Source organism: Chlorocebus sabaeus, chromosome 1 (genome assembly GCF_047675955.1).
Source record: "Chlorocebus sabaeus isolate Y175 chromosome 1, mChlSab1.0.hap1, whole genome shotgun sequence".
NCBI lineage: Eukaryota > Metazoa > Chordata > Mammalia > Primates > Cercopithecidae > Chlorocebus > Chlorocebus sabaeus.
In genome coordinates this window covers 13,098,193-13,116,603 of record NC_132904.1, presented here as the reverse complement: position 1 = coordinate 13,116,603, position 18,411 = coordinate 13,098,193, and the positions used below count along the sequence as shown (strand labels likewise).

General features: G+C 45.6%; 1 protein-coding gene across 2 annotated transcripts; it reads left to right on the top strand.

Moving 5' to 3' along the window:
* The first annotated feature begins 2,920 nt into the window (after positions 1–2,920).
* MS4A8 (membrane spanning 4-domains A8) lies at positions 2,921–17,863 on the top strand. 2 transcript variants are annotated; one of them, XM_007996753.3, is made up of 7 exons: positions 2,922–3,177; positions 4,278–4,497; positions 6,751–6,873; positions 10,279–10,338; positions 12,026–12,157; positions 17,077–17,190; positions 17,365–17,863. In XM_007996753.3, the coding sequence occupies exons 2-7, from the start codon at positions 4,279–4,281 to the stop codon at positions 17,467–17,469; spliced, it is 753 nt and encodes a 250-aa protein (XP_007994944.1). In that variant the 5' UTR covers positions 2,922–3,177; position 4,278; the 3' UTR covers positions 17,470–17,863. The 2 variants fall into 2 exon arrangements, with proteins under 2 accessions (XP_007994950.1, XP_007994944.1); XM_007996759.3 differs by lacking the exon at positions 17,077–17,190 and having other exon boundaries at positions 2,921–3,177.
* Positions 17,864–18,411: the final 548 nt, after the last annotated feature.

The following is an 18,411-nucleotide window of genomic DNA, read 5'->3' as shown; positions in this document are numbered from 1 at the left end:
GGTTGTAATGTCCCCATAGGTTGAAGGACAGTGTTTACTGCCCTGAGATCAGTGAGCATTCTCCACTTACCAGACTTCTTTTGGATAACAAAGACAGGTGAATTCCAGGGAGAAAAAGAGGGTTTGATAGGTCCCAATTTTAACTGTTCAAGAACCGAAATATGAAGTGCCTCCAGCTTACTTTTTGGGAGCGGCCACTGATCTACCCAAACCAGTTTCTGAGTTTTCCAAGTCAAAGGGATGGGATCTGGAGGCTTGATAGTGACCACTTCTAAAAAGAATAACCAAGTCCTGTAGAATCTGATTTATGGGTAGGTATAATAGGCTCGGTGATGCCTTGTGCTGATTTTCCTAAGCCCATACCTTGAACAAATCCTATTTTGGTCATAATGTCTTTACTCTGCTGACTGTAATTGCCTTGTGGAAAAGAAATCTGTGCCCCTCCATTGATATAAAAGATCTCTTCCCCATAGGTCAACAGGAATGGGTGTAATGAGGGGGCAAATAGTTCCAATCTGTCCTTCAGGGCCCATGTTATGTAAAATTGTGGAACTTTCATAGACTTCTGAAGCCTGACACACACTCCTTTGGCCAGTGTCAGGGCCATTGATGTAAAGCGATAATAGAAACATCAGCACCTGTATCAATCATTCCCTCAAACTTCCTCCCTCGAATATGTATGGAGCACATAGGAAAAGTGTCAGAAATTTTACTGGCCCAATAAGCTGCTTTGCCTTGATAATCTGTGCCACCAAAACCTCCGTTTCTCGTACAACAACTGGATCCTAAAGGAATGTAAGGGAGTATCAGAAGTTGAGCAATGCACTCCCCAGCTGCCGCATTCCAAGGGACTGCAGAGCTAATGACAATATGAATTTCACCTGAATGGTCAGAATCAATTACACCATTATGTACTTGAACACCTTTTAAATTTAGACTTGAACGACCAGGTAGCAAACTGACACTGCCAGTCGGCAAGGGACCAAAAACACCTGTGGGAACTGCGGCTCTCCAGGCAACAGAGAAATATCTCTGGTACAACAGAGATCTACTGCTGCTGAGCCTGTGGTGGCAGGGGACAAGCATTGTACTGAGATTCGTGCTGGGGCTGAGCTGTTAGAACCCGTGGCACAAATTGCTGAAGTGGGAATTGGGGTGGAGGTTGAATGGATTGGACTGGGAAGGCACCCATCTGGCCGGACACCGGGGGCTGGGAGTTGAGGAATGCCCCATTGTTTAGAGGGGCCTGGGGCTGGCCCCTCGTCCCATTTCCCTGGTTGTTAAGAGACTGTAAAGGATTACCATCAATATCAAATCTCGAATGGCATTGAGCAGCCCAGTGATTTCCCTTTCGGCATCATGGACATAAAGTAGAAGGTGGGACTTTTTGTTGCTGAAAAATTTTGTTGCTGTTGGTGGTGGTGGTGGTGTTGAAAAGAACAGCGACCCATACACCAGGGACAATTTCTTTTAGCATGTCCTGTCTGACCGCGTATAAAGCATTGGCCAGAGAATCGTCTGGGCATTCGAGTAGAGGCCATGGCTTGTGCCATGATCATTGCTGTGTGCAGAGTTCCTCCCACCCCTTCACAGGCTTTAAGGTAGGAGGTGAGTATATCACCCCCCGGTGGAATTTTGCCTTTAATGGGGCAAATAGTTGCCTGACAATCTGGATTTTCTTGTTCGTAAGCCATGAGTTCCGCAACAAGTTGTTGGCAGTGGCTATCAGGGATAGCTTTTTCCACTGCGTCTTGGGGACAGGCAATAAAGTCTAGGTAGGATTCATGGTGTCCCTTTCTGATGGCCATAAAGGATGGGCATACTTTGCCATCATCTTGAATCTTATCCCAAGCATTTAAGCAACATTTTCGCGGTTGTTCAATAACCTCATCATTTAGGTATAGTTTGGTTTCAAATTGCAGCCCACTGACCCAGTCCCAGCTGTAACGTTAACAAGAGGATTGGAGCCCTGATTAAGACAAATACATTCCTGGACAGCATCAACCCACCAAGTCCTGAGTTGTAAATACTGGGATTTAGATAAGACTGACTTTGCTAAAATTTCCCAGTCATAGGGCACCAAATGTTTATCTTCTGGCAGGGCTCTTAATGTGGAACGGACGAAAGGAGAGTCGGTGCCATATTGTTTTACTGATTCCTTGAAATCTTTGAGGAAATTAAACGAAAAACTTGCCCAAGTAGCAGGAAGTAGCTGAACCTGACCTGGATGTATGAGGTCAGGTTGAACTACTGCCTGAACGGCTGGAATACCAGGTACTGGCTGTGCCCAAGCGGCAGGCAGTAGTGAAGCCTGATTATTTCCCTGAGCAGCCTGATTGTCGGGCTGAGGGGCTTGATTATTAAGCTGTTGATCTTGATGAGCTGCAGGGTCAGCCGCTTGCTAAGCAGGATCAACGGGCTGTGGATGATTTTGTGCCACTGGGGTGGTGGGTACTGGAGGTTGTAAAATTACAGGAAATTGCCAGGCTTCAGGATCACCATATTCCCTTGCCTGAGCTATAGCCCTCATAATCGGAGTGTCATTTTCAGGAATGTATGTAACTTGTTGCTTATGAGCGGCAATGTTAGTGTTGGCAACAGCAGTAGCAGCTGGACCAGGAGCAGAAAAAAGGTTGGAATTTTGAATGGAGGAAGAGTTGAGAACCTGAAGGCCAGGATGAGACCAGATTACCTGCTGAGCAGGTCTTTCATGGGCCTGAAATCCAGGCTGCCATGGCAACTGCAGACCAGGCTTCAAGGGAGCCTGTGACTCCAAGGGAGTCCGATTAGCCAAAAGGAACCAGGCATGAGAAAACTAGGCTGTGGAGGGATAAGGTTGAGGGCCTCATTACTGGGCGAGAATTGTTATGTCATCCTGTCTCATGTTACAGCTAAATACAGCGCATCCTGGGTGCCCAGTTCATTCTGTGTCTCCCAGAGCAACCAGCCAACCATATTTCACTGTCTCATTAACCAAAACAGGAAATAAATATGAAGGAAACTGAGCTCTAAGCAGCACGTAACCTGGCCTGCATCCAGGAAATAGAGGACTTTGGATCCTTCTAACCCTACCACCCAACTGGCCCCAGTACATTCGTTCTCTCAGGAAAAAAGCAAGGTCCCAACAGCAAAGAAAAGGGAATAGGATCAAGAGATACGTGCTGCTGGCAGAGCAAGGTGAGTCTGCTTAATCTAGTGGTTGGTAACTGGGAATTGGTGATAAGGTTTTTCTACCAAATGAGACTTACGGCAAACCAGTGCGGGTGAAGGATAGGCAGAGTGTATTGTACTAGCTTTATTGGGTCTGCTCCAAGAGAAAGAAAGACAAAGACGGGAAATGGAGGGGGACGGGAGAAACAAAAAGAAAAAGAATTTTTTAAACCACATCAGAATTTCTAAGTAGCCTAGAAAATTGAGCAGTAGAAGCCACCCAATGAACATACACTGCCTTGGCAATGGGGCTTCCCTTGAGGAGGATAATCTCCATTTAACTAATATTGACGTAACTGGGACCTTGGAGGATTCTTGTCCACTCTCTCACCCCGTTTCCTCTTCCAGAAAATAAGAGAATTGAACTCAATGTTGTCCAAGAGATTTTCTAGTTCCGAAATTTTGCTTTCAGCCAGTACTAACATATGCAAAGCAGCACTCTAAACACTATGAGAGACTAGGCACAGTAGTTCACGTCTGTAATCCCAGTACTTTGGGAGGCCAAGGTGAGCGGATCACCTGAGGTCAGGAGTTCGAGACCAGCTTAGCCAACAGGGTGAAACCCCATCTGTACTAAAAATATAAAAATTAGCCGGGTGTGGTGGCAGGCGCCTGTAATCCCAGCTACTCAGGAGGCTGAGGCAGGAGAATTGCTTGAACCTGGGAGGCGGAGGTTGCAGTGAGCCAAGATCGTGCCACTGCACTCCAGCCTGGGTGACAGAGCGAGACTCTGTCTCAAAAACAATAAAAAATAAAAAATAAAATAAGCACTGCGAGAGACACAAAGATGGAAAAGACGGATCCCTTGCCCTCCGGTAGCCTTTACCCTCTTTGAGTCTTAGTTCTCTCATCTGTAAAACTGGGTGGGTGAGAAGATGAAAGGAAATGTATTTGTAAAGCACCTCTTAAGTGCCCTGTAACTGATGTCTATTATTTGTAACGTGGGATTCATAAACTTGTAGAGGGTTAAGATGCTCCAATGAGCTAGAAGAAGTAAAAGTCCTCTTTAAATGTAAGTACAAGTCCATACATGGAGGGACAAGTCTGTCGCATTTATTTTTTGGCAGCATGAATTCGATGACTTCAGCAGTTCCAGTGGCCAATTCTGTGTTGGTGGTGGCACCCCACAATGGTTATCCTGCGACCCCAGGAATCATGTCTCAGGTGCCCCTGTATCCAAACAACCAGCCACAAGTCCATCTAGTTCCTGGGAACCCACCTGGTTTGGTGTCGAATGTGAATACGCAGCCTGTGCAGAAAACTTTGAAAGAAGGCAAAACCTTGGGGGTAAGTGGGATTTCCCTTTGCAGGCCACGGACTACACAGCTGGACTGACCGCAGAGGGGAAGGGAAGACCTGGGAAATACACAAACACTATATCCCGCAAGTGAGGCTGAGCTGATCGCGCCTTGCCAAGCACAGGTCTCTTAGAAAGCTCAGCTGCACGACAGAACGGGGGAGGCCTCTGCACCAGCCTTGTATTTTCTGATGTAGGCATTTTAGGAAAGAGAAAGAAAAGCAACAAAAAAGCAGTGCGCTTGAATGTTGATCCTGTTGCCAGGATCCACGCCCAGCCTAGTGGCCTCAGAAGAAAGGAAAAGGGGCCCCAGCAAGACCAAAGCAGAACACAAGGTGGAGTCAGAATCCAGTAAGATCGAATCAAATAGTTGCCCTACAGGAAACAAAGCAGGTTAGGCAATCAACAACATAAATGCTCACAGTAACCCCTGAAAGGCTGTCCTGCGCAGGACAAGGAAAGGCCCATTTCACTGTGTAGCCAAATGATGATGAGCATGAATTCGGATGCAGACTGCCCGAGCTCCGACCCTAGCACTACAGGAACATACATTGATACAACCCTTAGGGAGGGAAATTTGCAACTGTCAAATTTGCAAAATATCCAATAATTCCGTTGCTGGAACTTCATCCTCCAGATATGCCTGTATCCACAAAAACTGTGATGTGTATGAGCTTATTCATTGCAGCGTGGTTTGTGATAACAAAAAAATTATAATATCCATCAATATAATACTGGTTAAGTCAGTATATTGTGCATCCAAAGAATAAAATGTAGTGGAGCTATAAAAAGAACAAGAAAGCTTTTTATGTAGTGATAGGGACACACCCCGAGATATGGAGTTAATGGAAGAAAGTAAGGGGCAGACACTGTGTATTATTTGCTGACATTTATGTGAATTTATGGAAATAATATATTTGTATTTGCTACCACGTGTGTAATATACAAACATACACAGATGTTCTTTCATTTACAATGGGATTATGTCCCAATGTACCCATCATAAATTTAAAATATCATAAGTCAAAAATACATTTAATACATGTAACCTACCAATCATCATAGCTTAGCCTCACCTACCTTAAACATGTTCAGAACACTTAGGCTAGCCCACAGTTGGGCACAAATCATCTAACACAAAGCCTATTTAATAATAAGTTATTGAATATCTAATGTAATTTATTGAATACTGGACTGAAAGTGAAAAGCAAAATGGTTGTATGGGTACTCCAAATATGGTTTCTACTGAATACGTGCCACTTTCACACCAGAATAAAGTTGAAAACTCTTTGTTTTTTTGAGACAGAGTCTCACTCTGTCACCCAGGCTGGAATGCAGTGGCACGATCTTGGCTCAGTGCAACCTCTGCCTTCTGGGTTTAAGCGATTCCCCTGCCTCAGCCTCCCAAGTAGCTGGAATTACAGGCACCTGCCATCATGCCTCACTAAATTTTGTATTTTTGTAGAGACAGGGTTTCACCATGTTGGCCAGGCTGGTCTTGAACTCCTGACCTCAGGTGATCCACCCATCTCAGCTTCCCAAAGTGCTGAGATTATAGGTGTGAGTCACTGCGCCTGGCCCACATGGCACTTTTTATAAGGATACCAGTCATATTGGATTAGAGACCTGCTCTACTCCAGTGTGACCTCATCCTAGCTAATCACATCTGCAACAACCCTATTTCAAATAGAGTCACATTCTGAGTCACTCAGTGTTAGAATTTCAACATATGGATTTGGAGGAGGGTTGGGAGAGGGGAGCATAATTCAACACATAACAATATCCTATAAGAGACGAAGGCAAAGATTTACATACAAGAATGTTTATCACAATGTTACATATAATAGAAAAAAGTAAAAATAATCTTACCTGTCCAATAACTCTGTCTCAACTACTCCACAGACCATCCATAATGGGATCTGAGCAGCCCCGAAAAAGCCTATGTTCCAAGAATACCATGAGGACACATTCATGATGAAATATTAAGTTAATAAAATTCAGGGCCATGTTGTGCTATCAAGGTATATATTCGAAAAGAATAATGGGAGAATACACCAAAATGTAAACAGTTGTTTTCTCCAGGCGGCGGGGAGATTATACGTAGTTTTTATTTCATTTTTGTATTTCCCATCTTACTTTTTAGACCATGAAAATAAAACACATATTAAAATTCAAAGTAGGCTCATAGGGGAGGCAGGACCCAGCCTCAGAAACAAGACTTCAGCTTGTGGCTCTCCTGACAGGCCATCCAGATCATCATCGGCCTGGCTCACATCGGCCTCGGCTCCATCATGGCGACAGTTCTCGTGGGGAACTACTTGTCTATTTCATTCTACGGAGGCTTTCCCTTCTGGGGAGGCTTGTGGGTGAGTAACGCAAGTCCCTCCTGCAGATGAGTTCCCAGAAGGTGCCAAGGCACTCAAGGTCACCTTGCCCAGTTGTGCGGCTGTGCCCTGCAGAAAGTTCCCAGCCACCCAAATGTGGGGGACAGGAATCCAGCCAGCCCTGGCCTTGTTCCACAAGTATATGAGTTTGGTAGGGCCGCCCCAACCAAGTGTAGTACCACCGGTTGGGTGGCTTTAACAACAGAAATTTGTTATCTCACAGTTCTGGTAGTTGAAAGTCTGGGATGGAGATGTTAGCAGAGCGGTTTCCCCTGAGGTCTCTCTCCTTGGTTTGCAGATGGTCTTCTCCCTGAGCCTTTCCACGGCCTTCCCTCCATGCCTGTGTCCTAGTCTCCTCTTCCTACAAGGACAACAGTCATATTGGATTAGGGTCCCCCCGATGACCTCATTTAACCTGAATTACAGTTTTAACAACCCTATCTCCAAACACAGTCACATTCTGAAGCACTGCAGATTAGGGCTTCAACCTATGAAATTTGGTGGGAGATAGAGGGTGTGGACACAATTCAGCCCATAATATCAAACTACAACCCCGTAAGGTGACTTCCCCTCAAAACGGATGTATTTTCTTTTTTTTTTTTTTTTTTTGAGATGGAGTCTCATTCTGTTGCCCAAGCTGGAGTGCAGTGGTGCATTCTCGGCTCACCGCAATCTCCCCTTCCCGGGTTAAGCAATTCTCCTGCCTCAGCCTCCCTAGTAGCTGGGATTACAGGCGTGCACCGCCACGCCTGGCTAATTTTTGTATTTTTAGTAGAGACAAGATTTCACATTAGCCAGGCTGGTCTCAAACTCCTGACCTCAGGTTATCTGCCTGCCTCAGCCTCCCAAAGTGCTGGGATTACAGGTGTGAGCCACCGCACCTGGCCAAAAGGGATGTATTTTCTTAATTCACAAAGAAAACATCCACATGTAAAGAATACACGAGGAATAGCCCCTGGCGTTGTTGAACATAGGCCCACAAGCCTGAGCTCCAGGAGGAAAATACTCAGCAAAAGTGAAGAGTGGCTTCCCAGCTGTAGAACAGCAAGGCTGTGAGTGTTTCAGCAGCGGCGTCTCAATCTAGATCTGCAGATGGGCTTTGGATGCTCCATTCTGGCAAAATACCTAATATGTTAAAGGTGCATTATTTTTCTGGAAGGGTCCATAGCTTTCGTCAGATTATCAGAGTGATCTGTGACTCCATAAAATGTTAAGAACTACAGTCCTTCCACGTCAGTTTATTACCTTTGTGGTTCCTTTGCAATGTCCCCCTGCCCACACACACACACACACACACACACATACTCCTTCTTCCCTCTCCACCTTCCTTTCTCCTTTCTCTCCCTTCTGTTACAGTCTTTCTCCTGACTCACACACCTACCTATGACACTAATGCAACTTTCCTCATAAATGGCACAACTCCAGAGTAACCTAGGTGCCAGTCCAAGTCACTCTACCTCGTAAGAGTGAAATAAAATAGCCTAGAGCTATCTCCATCCCCCACAGCCACACAAGGTCTGCAAATGAACAGGGCTCCTCTAGCGAGGCTCTGCACACACCCAAACTCAGAACTCAAGCCCCTTTTCCCTCCCACAACCACTCACAAGATACCTGTTCCTGTATCTCTGACCTTCGTGGAATGCGGGGCTGCGGACAGGGCTAGCATCACGGCCACCCAGGCCTACCATTGAGCACACAATGCCTGCCACTGAGCACTGGATTCCAGCAAGTGCCGGTGAGCAGCAGGCAGTTGTCCTGGCATCTCAAATGCCTCACTGACCACGCCCCCTCCCACCAGGCTGCTGAGTCCCTTCAGCCCTCGTGACTTTCCTCCTTTTGCTCTTCTGCAGGGCAGTTGTGCTCTTTGCTGCTTTCTTGATCCCAGGACTGTGTTTCTATTTCCCAAAGATCAATATCCTCTTCCGAAACAAAGGCCCATCTCCTCTGGCACCTCAGAAGGACTGAGAGGGACATTGAAAGTCCAGCCCTTCCTCCCCATCAAATCTCTACAAACAGAAGGGTGTGAACCTGAGATTTGTTTTTCCACTCATAGGAGAATATGGCCTTGGCCTTGGAAGGCAGAAGCTGCTGGAATAAGTTTTCATTGTAAATAACTATTTCCACTCTATGGCACATGCACCTGCCCTGGGTGGAGGGAACATGGGTTGAGGGTTAGGAACATGGAGTCTGAAATCAAGCTGCCTGGATTTGATTCTCAAATGCATGTGCCATAGAGTGGAAACAGTTATTTACAATGAAAACTCTGCTGGATGATGTTGTGTGAGTTGCTTACAATCTCCAAGCCTTAGTCTCCTCCTTGATAAAATGGCAAGAGTAATAGTGCTTGATGGGCCACCATGTGGTTAAATGAGGCGAAGTTAAATAAGCACTTCGTGTGTTGGGAGGAGGGCGGTGATGGGTTGCTAGTCAGTACGCGGCTTCTTTTGGGAGTGATGCAAATGTTCTAACTTAGATTGTAGTGATGATTGCAAAACTCTCTAAATATACTAAAAATAATTGCATCATATACTTTAAATGGGTGAATTATATGATATATGAATTATATGTCAATGAAGCCCTTTTGTAAAAAACATTTTCTATAGTGCCTCACAAATGCTAGCTCCTATTAAATCATAGCTCATGCCCTCTCATACCACTGTTGCTAACCCATTGGGCCAATGATGACAGGCAATCCCATGAGCCACAGTGTCTGTAGAATACCAGTGTTGGATGAAATGCACACAGTCGACATCATCATCCTGTATTTGATGTTCAGCATCGTAGGAACACAACGTTTATCTGAGTAACTAAAAGTTATTTGTCCAGATATGCAGACAGGCAAGGATTGATTTCAGGCTTCTCTTTAAAAGCATCAGAGAAGACGCTGGTAACCCCTTCCTTCTTCCCTCCAGAGACACCAAACCTAACTGAATCTTGATATAAAGATTGGAAAACAATAGGGTGTACATGTGGGAAAATAAAATACAGGGAAATAATCCAACATTTATTGAGCATCTACTATATGCAAAGATACGCTAAATGCCAGATATAGGGCATAAGTTATCTCATGACAATGACTCTTGGGAAGAGCTAGAAATTTTTCTATTTTGCAGATGAGGAAATAAAGATTTAGAGAACTTAATAACTTACCTAAGGTCAAGAGTTTCTAGCTAGAATTTAAAACCAGGTTTGCTGGGTCCTAGAATATGTATTTACCCCACCCCAGGGCCCTTTCACGCAGTACAGAACAGCTCATTTTTTCTGCTCCCCATGTTGAGCTGATGGTTCCAGCAAAGGTACCCACTGTGTGTGACCAGAATCACAGAAGCCTGGGGAAGGGCACCCTAGCCCCTGACCTCTTTCTAAACCCACTCTGTTCTGCACCAGTTTATCATTTCAGGATCCCTCTCTGTGGCAGCAGAAAATCAGCCATATTCTTACTGCCTGGTAAGTTACACTCTGAGACCAGCTCTTCCAACTGGAGACTTACAGAATGGTGTCACAAGGGGGAAAATAAGGTCACATACGATCCTCCCGCAGCCTTGCACCTACTATAACCAGACACAAGGTGCTCACATACATTCCTGCTCACGCAGACTGGCCACAGGAGCCTGGCCCTGGAGTCACATGTGGAAAAGTCCCAACAGGATGCAGAAGTGAGAAGGGGCAATACAGTCACCTTAGCTAAGGCATCAGAGTATGGAGAGCAGGAGAAAGAGAGAGGTAACAGCTTTCCTAAGAAACCCTGCCATGGAGAGGCACAGAGCTCCCAGGGGCCCAGGGCTGCCCTCTAGCAGAGCAAGGAGCCAAGAGTACCTCCAGTACACAGAGCAGGGCTCCGGGGATCTGAAGGAGGCTCAGTCACTTGCTTCCCTAAGGAATCCGGCCGACAGAGCTCTGATAATCAACACGGACAGAGCTTTGTGCTCCCCTAGCAACAGACCAAGAAAGTACCTTCATTTGTCTCACAAGCAGGGTGAGGGTACCCTTTATGAAGGGTAAAGGGACTCAAGGTGACCAGGTCCCTACAACCAGATGAGATCTATTTCAAAGTCTTCAAAAGAAAGCTCAAAATATCGAAGCGTATCTTTCTGCACATGGCCCAGAATCATGGAACATCTGAGCCTATCACATCCTGAGACACTCGAGCTGAGACTCTATTTATCCTATGGGACAAATAGGTCAAGTGTTTCCCAGAAACTATTCTTTCTTCTTTTCTTTTCTTTTTTTTTTTTTTTTTTTTTTTTTTTTTTTTTTTTTTTTTTATGAGACGGAGTCTTGCTCTGTCCCCCAGGCTGGAGTGCAGTGGTTTAATCTCTACTCACTGCAGACGTCGCCTCCTGGGTTCAAGCTATTCTCCTGCCTCAGCCTCCTGAGTATCTGGGACTACAGGTGCACACTACCATGCCCAGCTAATTATTGTATTTTTTGGTATTTTGGTAGAGATGGAGTTTCGCCATTTTGGCCAGGCTGGTCTTAAACTCCTGACCTCAGGTGATCCGCCTGCCTCTGCCTCCCAAAGTGCTGGGATTACAGGTGTGAGCCACCACGTCCAGCCCCAAAGATTATTCTTGAGAACATTTCTCCCGTGCTATGCTCAATAAAGATAGTTAGATGAACTTGGGAAAATCTCCATGTATTGTCCCCTCTCTGAAAGATCTAAAAGATCTAAAATCCTCATTAAAGGCTCTGAGATCTAAAAGATCTGAAAGATCTAAAATCCTCATTAAAGGCTCTGAGATCTAAAATCCTCATTAAAGGCCCTGCCATGATGATCTGTTTACCTTTGCTCAACCCAACTATTTTCAAAGCTAACTTACCCCCAAAACCTTTCTTGCACAGAACACCTCTTTACTTGCAGTGGAAATAGGGTACCTGGGATTTGCATTAAGAAACATTTTTTGATGAAAAGAGTTATAAAGATGGATGGTGGCAATGGTTTCAGAGCAGTGCCGATGTATTTAATGCTACTGAACTGTAACACTTGAAAATGATTAGGATGTTAAATTTTACATTGCATATATTTTAACACAATTTTAGAAATTGGGGGGAAAGAGAAACACTTGTTGGGTCTCGGTTCATCTCAGCTATAACCGTTTTTCTCGCCCACCCTGACCCTCTGTGTCTTCTTCAGCTGTCTGGCAGTTTGGGCTTGAACATCGTCAGTGCAATCTGCTCCGTGGTTGGAGTCATACTCTTCATCACAGATCTAAGTATTCCTCAGCCATATACCTACCCCAACTATTATTCTTATGCCTGGGGTGTGGTGAGTATCCCTCTCAACCAAAGATCCTCTAAGTTCTGAATTAGCTCCATTGAGAAAACTCCCAGAAAGGGCCTGACAACCAAGCTTCCTCATTGAACATGGTAGGAAAATGAGGTGCTTTCAGAATAGGAACAAAGTTTAAAGTCCTTGATCCATAGCTTTAAGCACATGACCTTTCTCAGTTTGGGTTTCTGCCTTTGTAAAACAATACTTACCTTGTGGCAGTGTTGAGAGAATGAAATGCAATTTTACAAAGAATACATATGTACCCACCAACCAGCACCTCTCCTCACATTCTCTGCCTTCTTGCCCATTACTATAAGCAAGAGGTTAGCAAACTTATTCTCTAAAGGGCCAATAGTAAGCATTTAAGGTTCTGCAGGCCTACAGTCTCTGGCGTGCAGCTATAGCTGCCTAATAGCAGCCACAGAAAACACTAAACAAATGAACATGGCTGTGTTCTGAGAAAACTTTATTTACGAAACAGGCAGCAGGCAGGATTTGACCCATGGATCATAATTCGCCAACCTCTACTACACACTAGCACTGTCCAATAGAAATATGCAAGCCACATATGTTATTTTAATTTTCTAGTTGCCACATTTAAAAGAGAGAGAGAGAGAGTGAAAGCAATGGGTGAACCTGATTTTAATAATCTGTTTTATTTAACCCCGTATATCCAAAATATTGTCATTTCAACATGTAATCAGTATAAAAACTTAGTTCACTATTTTGCATTTGGGGAACTAAATCTTTGAAATCCAGTGTATATTTTGCACTTATGGCACATCTCGATTTGGGACCAGCTGCATCTCAAGTGTTTAAAAGCCAGATGGGAATTGCGGCTGCTGAATTGAACAGGGCAACTACAGATGAGCTACCTGTGTCCTGTGTAAATTCAATCCTCCGTCTGCACAACTGAGTCCATCGTCTCCGACCTGCTGAAGTTCTCCTCCCTTCTCCCTCACCCCGTCTCTCCTCTACATCATCAGTCTTTCCCCCTTTACTGGGGCTTTTGCATCAGCATTAAGCATGCTTTTGTTTCTTAAAAAACAAACCAACCAACCTCCTCTTCGTTTTACTTCCTTTACCCGCTACCACCATATCTCTCTGACCCTCTTGGCAGACAAATTCTTAAAAGAATTGTCTACACTTAGTGACTCCAATCCTCTTCTCTCATATTCTCTCTGAACCTGCTCCAATTAGACTTTCAGCCTCGCTTCCCCCAAACACCTGCTCTTCTCCAAATCCCCACTGGGGTGATTGATCCTTCTTCTCCCAGGGACTTTGCTTGACTTCCAGCCTCCAGCCTCACTGGTTGCCCTCTTCTCTGTCTCCTCTGCTAGTTCTCTTTTTCCCAATCTCTTAGGCTCAATAATTGGTTCTCTGGTTTTCTCTCTATATTCATTTGTCTATCTCATTTAGTCTGGCAACTTGAAACACCTTGTCTGTGATAATTGTTCCAGAATACATGGCTCCAGCCAAATCTTCTCCCCTACACACCACTCTAGCATGTCCAATAGTCAACTCAACAGCTCAGAGTTCATACGTCCAAGTCTGATCTCCAGATTTCACTTCCCAAACCTTCTCTACTCAGTTTTCCTGATTCCAGTTGATGGTAACTCCATCCTTCCAGTTGCTTGGGACAAAACCTTGGAGTCATCATTGACCCTCTCTTTCTCTTACACCTCACAGCCAATCCCTCAGGTAATCCTGTTGGTTCTACTTTCAAAATGCATTCAGAATCCCACCATTTTCCCCCAGCCCCTCTACTCCCACACTGGCCCGAGCCACCACATCTCTCATCTAGTCATGGAAACAGCCTCCTGACTGCTCCCCTTCTCCCACTCTGGCCTCACTGCCACTGTTGATAGCATGGCCACCAGAGGGATCCTTTGGAGACATAAGATCACATCACTTCTCTGCTGGCATCTTACTCAGAAAAAAAGTCAATGTCCTTCCAGCAGCCTAAGATGCTGGCCCTCTGGTGCCCCCAGACCCAGGCTCTGCTGCCATCCTCTGGCTCCGCTGCTGAACCACGGGAACCTCCTTGATGTTTTCTCCAACACTCCAGGCATGTTTCCACCTTCAGGCCTGGAATGTTCCCTCTGACTGGGGCACTCTTCCCTCAGATGTTCCCACAGCTTCCTCCATCCCTTCCTCACCTCCTTCAGATCACTACTCTGCAACCACCCTCCCAATGAGGCCCACCTGAAGAACCCAACACCCACACTCTCCCAGTAACCCGCTTCCCTTCCCCTCATCTATCTTTCCTGTAGTCTATGAATCTAACACCCTCTGCAACTGACTTATTTACTACATTTCATGCTTACTGCCTGTCCCTAGAATGAGCTTCTTAAGGACAGGGATGTTTTCTGTTTCACTCACTGTCATACTTCAAATACCTAGAACTGTGCCTGGCACACGGTTGATGCTCCATAAGCATTTATCAAGGAATAAATGAATGTGCCAGCTGTGATGCGTACTCAGTAAACAACAACAGTCATTAACTGTTGTTTCTATTCTATTGGATCTTTTTATCTGCAGGAGACGTAAAGACTTATCTTTCCAAGATTCTTAGGCAAAGCTCCTCCCTAGAGACTCTATGGACCAAGTCCATGTCATTTATCAAAAGTACCTTGAGTTTCTCCCCTCCTAGAAACATTTTATGACTCCCAGATACTGTAGGATTAAAGTCCAAATTCCTCAGCCAGGTATTTGCCCTCCCTGGGGGGTCTGGCTCTATCTCACTGTGCCCTACAGTTCACCTCCCTTCGACTCTCTCACTCACCCTGAACCCCAGCTACTCCCGTCCACTGGGAGAGGCAGCCACACCAAGTAAGTGGGAATTTTCCTGCTGGGAAAGAACCAATCAGGGAGGCACGGACTGCCCAATACAAGAAATTAAGAAGCAAATGCTGGTGGAGGAACTAAGGGAAAGGAAGATGGGAGAAGAGTTTAGGAAAGACTAACCCCAAGCAGCATAGCTATTTGCCCTGGATTAGAGGGAGCAGCAATTTTTGATTCAGAAAACTTGGCTTTTAATCTTTGTTCTGCCAATGATTGATCTTGGAATGAGAACTCGCCCCATGTCCACCACCCATTCCAACTTCAAGCCTCAATCATCCCATCTGAATGTGGAGGGTCGGGCTGCATCCGAGCTTTACAAATAATGACCCAAGGAATGGAGAGGCTCCAGGGTTTCAACAGAAGGAATTATTTTTCATCAAATAACAAATATCTCAGCTGCCTGAGGGACCCCTTTCCCATGAAAGATTTTATGTGTAAAAAAATTTTATTTAAAAAAAATTGAAGAGGACCAGCATATTTTGCCCGGGCCATTCTACTCTAAGTCTCTGTGATCCGTTGACTTGGACATCATTATCCTGCCCTCCCCTTTTCTTGGGACAACTGCCTCTACTCTCACCCTCTCTAAATCCCTTCTTGAGAATGAACCTCTCACTCCTCAGTGCCCTGAGACATCTTTTTGCTGTTCTGTAGCTCTTACCCCATCTGATGTGAATTATAATTATCATCTGCATCTGTTTTCCTACTAGCTTGTGCCTCCCAGGATGCATTTCTTAGCAGCTTCTACCAAACCACTTGCTAAATGGAGAGGAAGGAGAAGAAAAGGGGCTAAGGAGAGGCCTCTCCAAAAGAGAGAATTCTCCAAGCATCTGGCTGTCACCAATACTGTTTTTAAAAATCATAATTGAGATAATTGAGGCTGGGCGTGGTGGCTCACACCTGTAATCCCAGCACTTTGGGAGACCGAGGCAGGTGGATCACTTGAGCTCAGGAGTTCAAGACCAGCCTGGGCAACGTGGTGAAACCCCATCTATACAAAAGATACAAAAATTAGCCAGGCATGGTAGCGTGTGCCTGTAATCCCAGCTACTCGGGAGGCTGAGGCATGAGAATCACTTGAACCAAGGAGGCGGAGCTCACAATGCTGAGCTCATGCCACTGCTCTCCAACCTGAGTGGTAGAGCGACACTCTGTCTCAAAAAAATTAAAAAATCATAATCGAGAGGCATTTCTTTGGTACCTACTGCATGCCATCCACCTTCACTTTGAAATGTTCTCATGACACATAATTGAAACCCAAATGGCAATGGGAGTCATTCCTGGACCTTTTAGATTGAAATCTCTTCCCAGATACTCTGGAAGGCCCCATTCTCCTGGGTATTCTTGGGTAACAGCAAGTGAGGTTTTTTCCTCCTGGTTACCTCCTGCTATGGTTAAATTACTTCAGTTTGGGGATCCTTTCACTGACTCTTCTTCCCAAGCCAGAGAAACAGCCCCAATTCCTCCCCTCCACAAAACACCACTGTCACAGTCAAGAAAGTCTTTTCAGATGCTGACTTTTTCCCAAAGGTTCAGAGGGATGGTGGAGGTTTACATCAGAGCCCTGCAAACCACTGATTACTGAAGATTAGACATCCTTGCTTTGAGAAGTCTTCATTTTTCACAGGAAAAATTCATTTTCCTGTGGCCTCCCCCTTCCCACTATGGTGCTCAGCTCCTTTTTCCTCTAACCATCTCCCTGTTCTCTCTATGGCTTGTACATACCCTCCAATTCCTATCCACAGCCTCCCCAGAGCAGTGTCACTGCTCCCCTGTCTGACTCCAGAGCACGCCCTCAGGTCTCCACACCCAAAGCAACCTCTCAAGGGGCTTCCCTAAACATGGTCATCCCTTTTCTCAGAGGAATACTACCAAGTAAATGTTGCAATAACAAGTCTTTTACCCCCACACTTGATCCTTACAAAAACCCGGTGGGAAAATTCCCCCCATGAGGCTGAGAGAGGATAGGGGACTTCCGCAAAGCCATAGAGAGTCCATGGCAGGGCCCCAGTGAGAGGTCAGTTCGGACTCCCAGTCCAGTGCTCCTGTCCACCCCTCTGCTCTGCCTCCAGAGCCCTGGATTGGCGATTTCTGGCGTGCTGCTGGTCTTCTGCCTCCTGGAGTTTGGCATTGCATGCACATCTTCCCACTTTGGCTGCCAGTTGGTCTGCTGTCAATCAAGCAATGTGAGTCCCAGGGCTCCTCAGTGGGTGGAACGATGCCCCCAGAAAGGTGGAGACAAGGGAGCGCTTTGTGCTTTCCACTGCCTGCTCAGGAGCCGGAGTAGTTCCTCGGTGCCCGAGGCCTTTGGCACATGCCCGTCCTTCTTAGCATGCCCCCTGTGTGCCTGTGTTTTCCAGGTGAGTGTCATGTATCCAAACGTCTATGCAGCAAACCCAGTGGTCATCCCAGAACCAGTGACCTCGCCACCAAGTTATTCCAGTGAGATCCAAACAAATAAGTAAAGCTACAGATTCTGGAAGCATCTTTCACTGGGACCAAAAGAAGTCCTCCTTCCTTTCTGGGCTTCCATAACCCAGGTCGTTCCTGTTCTGACAGCTGAGGAAATGTCTCTCCCACTCTTCGTACTCTCACCTTCATTCTTCAATCAGTCTAGTAAATCATGCTGTTTCTCTATCAAGAAGAAGACAGAGATTTTAAATGGATGTTAACGAAGAGGGCCTCCCTAGGGCGCATGCACCTGCACGTATGCGGGCATCCAGCCTGGGGCCTTGGCACACACACATTCGTGTGCTCTGCTGCATGTGAGCTTGCGGGTTAGAGGAACAAATATCTAGACATTTAATCTTCACTCTTTCAATTGTGCATTCATTTAATAAATAGATACTGAGCATTCAATGTGTTCAAGGGTCTCTTCATGACAGGAGGGGGCTGGACATTGATGTGACACAGTCTTGGACCTCAAGGCACTTCTGACCTCAGGAGAGAGGACACCAGGACATCATGGGAGCAATTTTCACTCACAAAGGGCAACACGGGGGAGAGGCAGAAGGAGCACAGAGTGAAGTATGATTTATTCTGGCTGTGATGCAGAAAGGAAGGAATGAGGAGAGCAGAGGACAGGTCTGGTTGGGGGAGCAACATCTGAATGCAGCACTGAAGGACAGTGAGGATTTTCAGTGTAATAAGGGACCACATGGTTTGGGAGGCCTTTGGAGAGAATGATCCATCCTTTTAGATTCTGTTACCAATGATGCAACCAAATTCACAAATGTGCAAGAATGTAAAAGGAATCTGCCAGAGACATAAGGCCAGTATATCATTATCCGTAAAAGGACTAATTCCAAAGAGAAATGGCTGTGTCATTATTGTTACCACTTCTGCATTTACAGTGGTAACAGCATCTAAAAGAACTAATCCTTTCAGCAGATGACTCACTCTCTCCA

Excerpts from the sequence above, each read along its gene's own strand:
- MS4A8 (XM_007996753.3), top strand. The coding sequence starts at position 4,279 with ATGAATTCGATGACTTCAGCAGTTCCAGTGGCCAATTCTGTGTTGGTG. Across the intron at positions 10,339-12,025 it reads AGCCATATTCTTACTGCCTG|CTGTCTGGCAGTTTGGGCTT; the intron begins GTAAGTTACACT and ends TGTCTTCTTCAG. Across the intron at positions 12,158-17,076 it reads ATTCTTATGCCTGGGGTGTG|AGCCCTGGATTGGCGATTTC; the intron begins GTGAGTATCCCT and ends CTCTGCCTCCAG.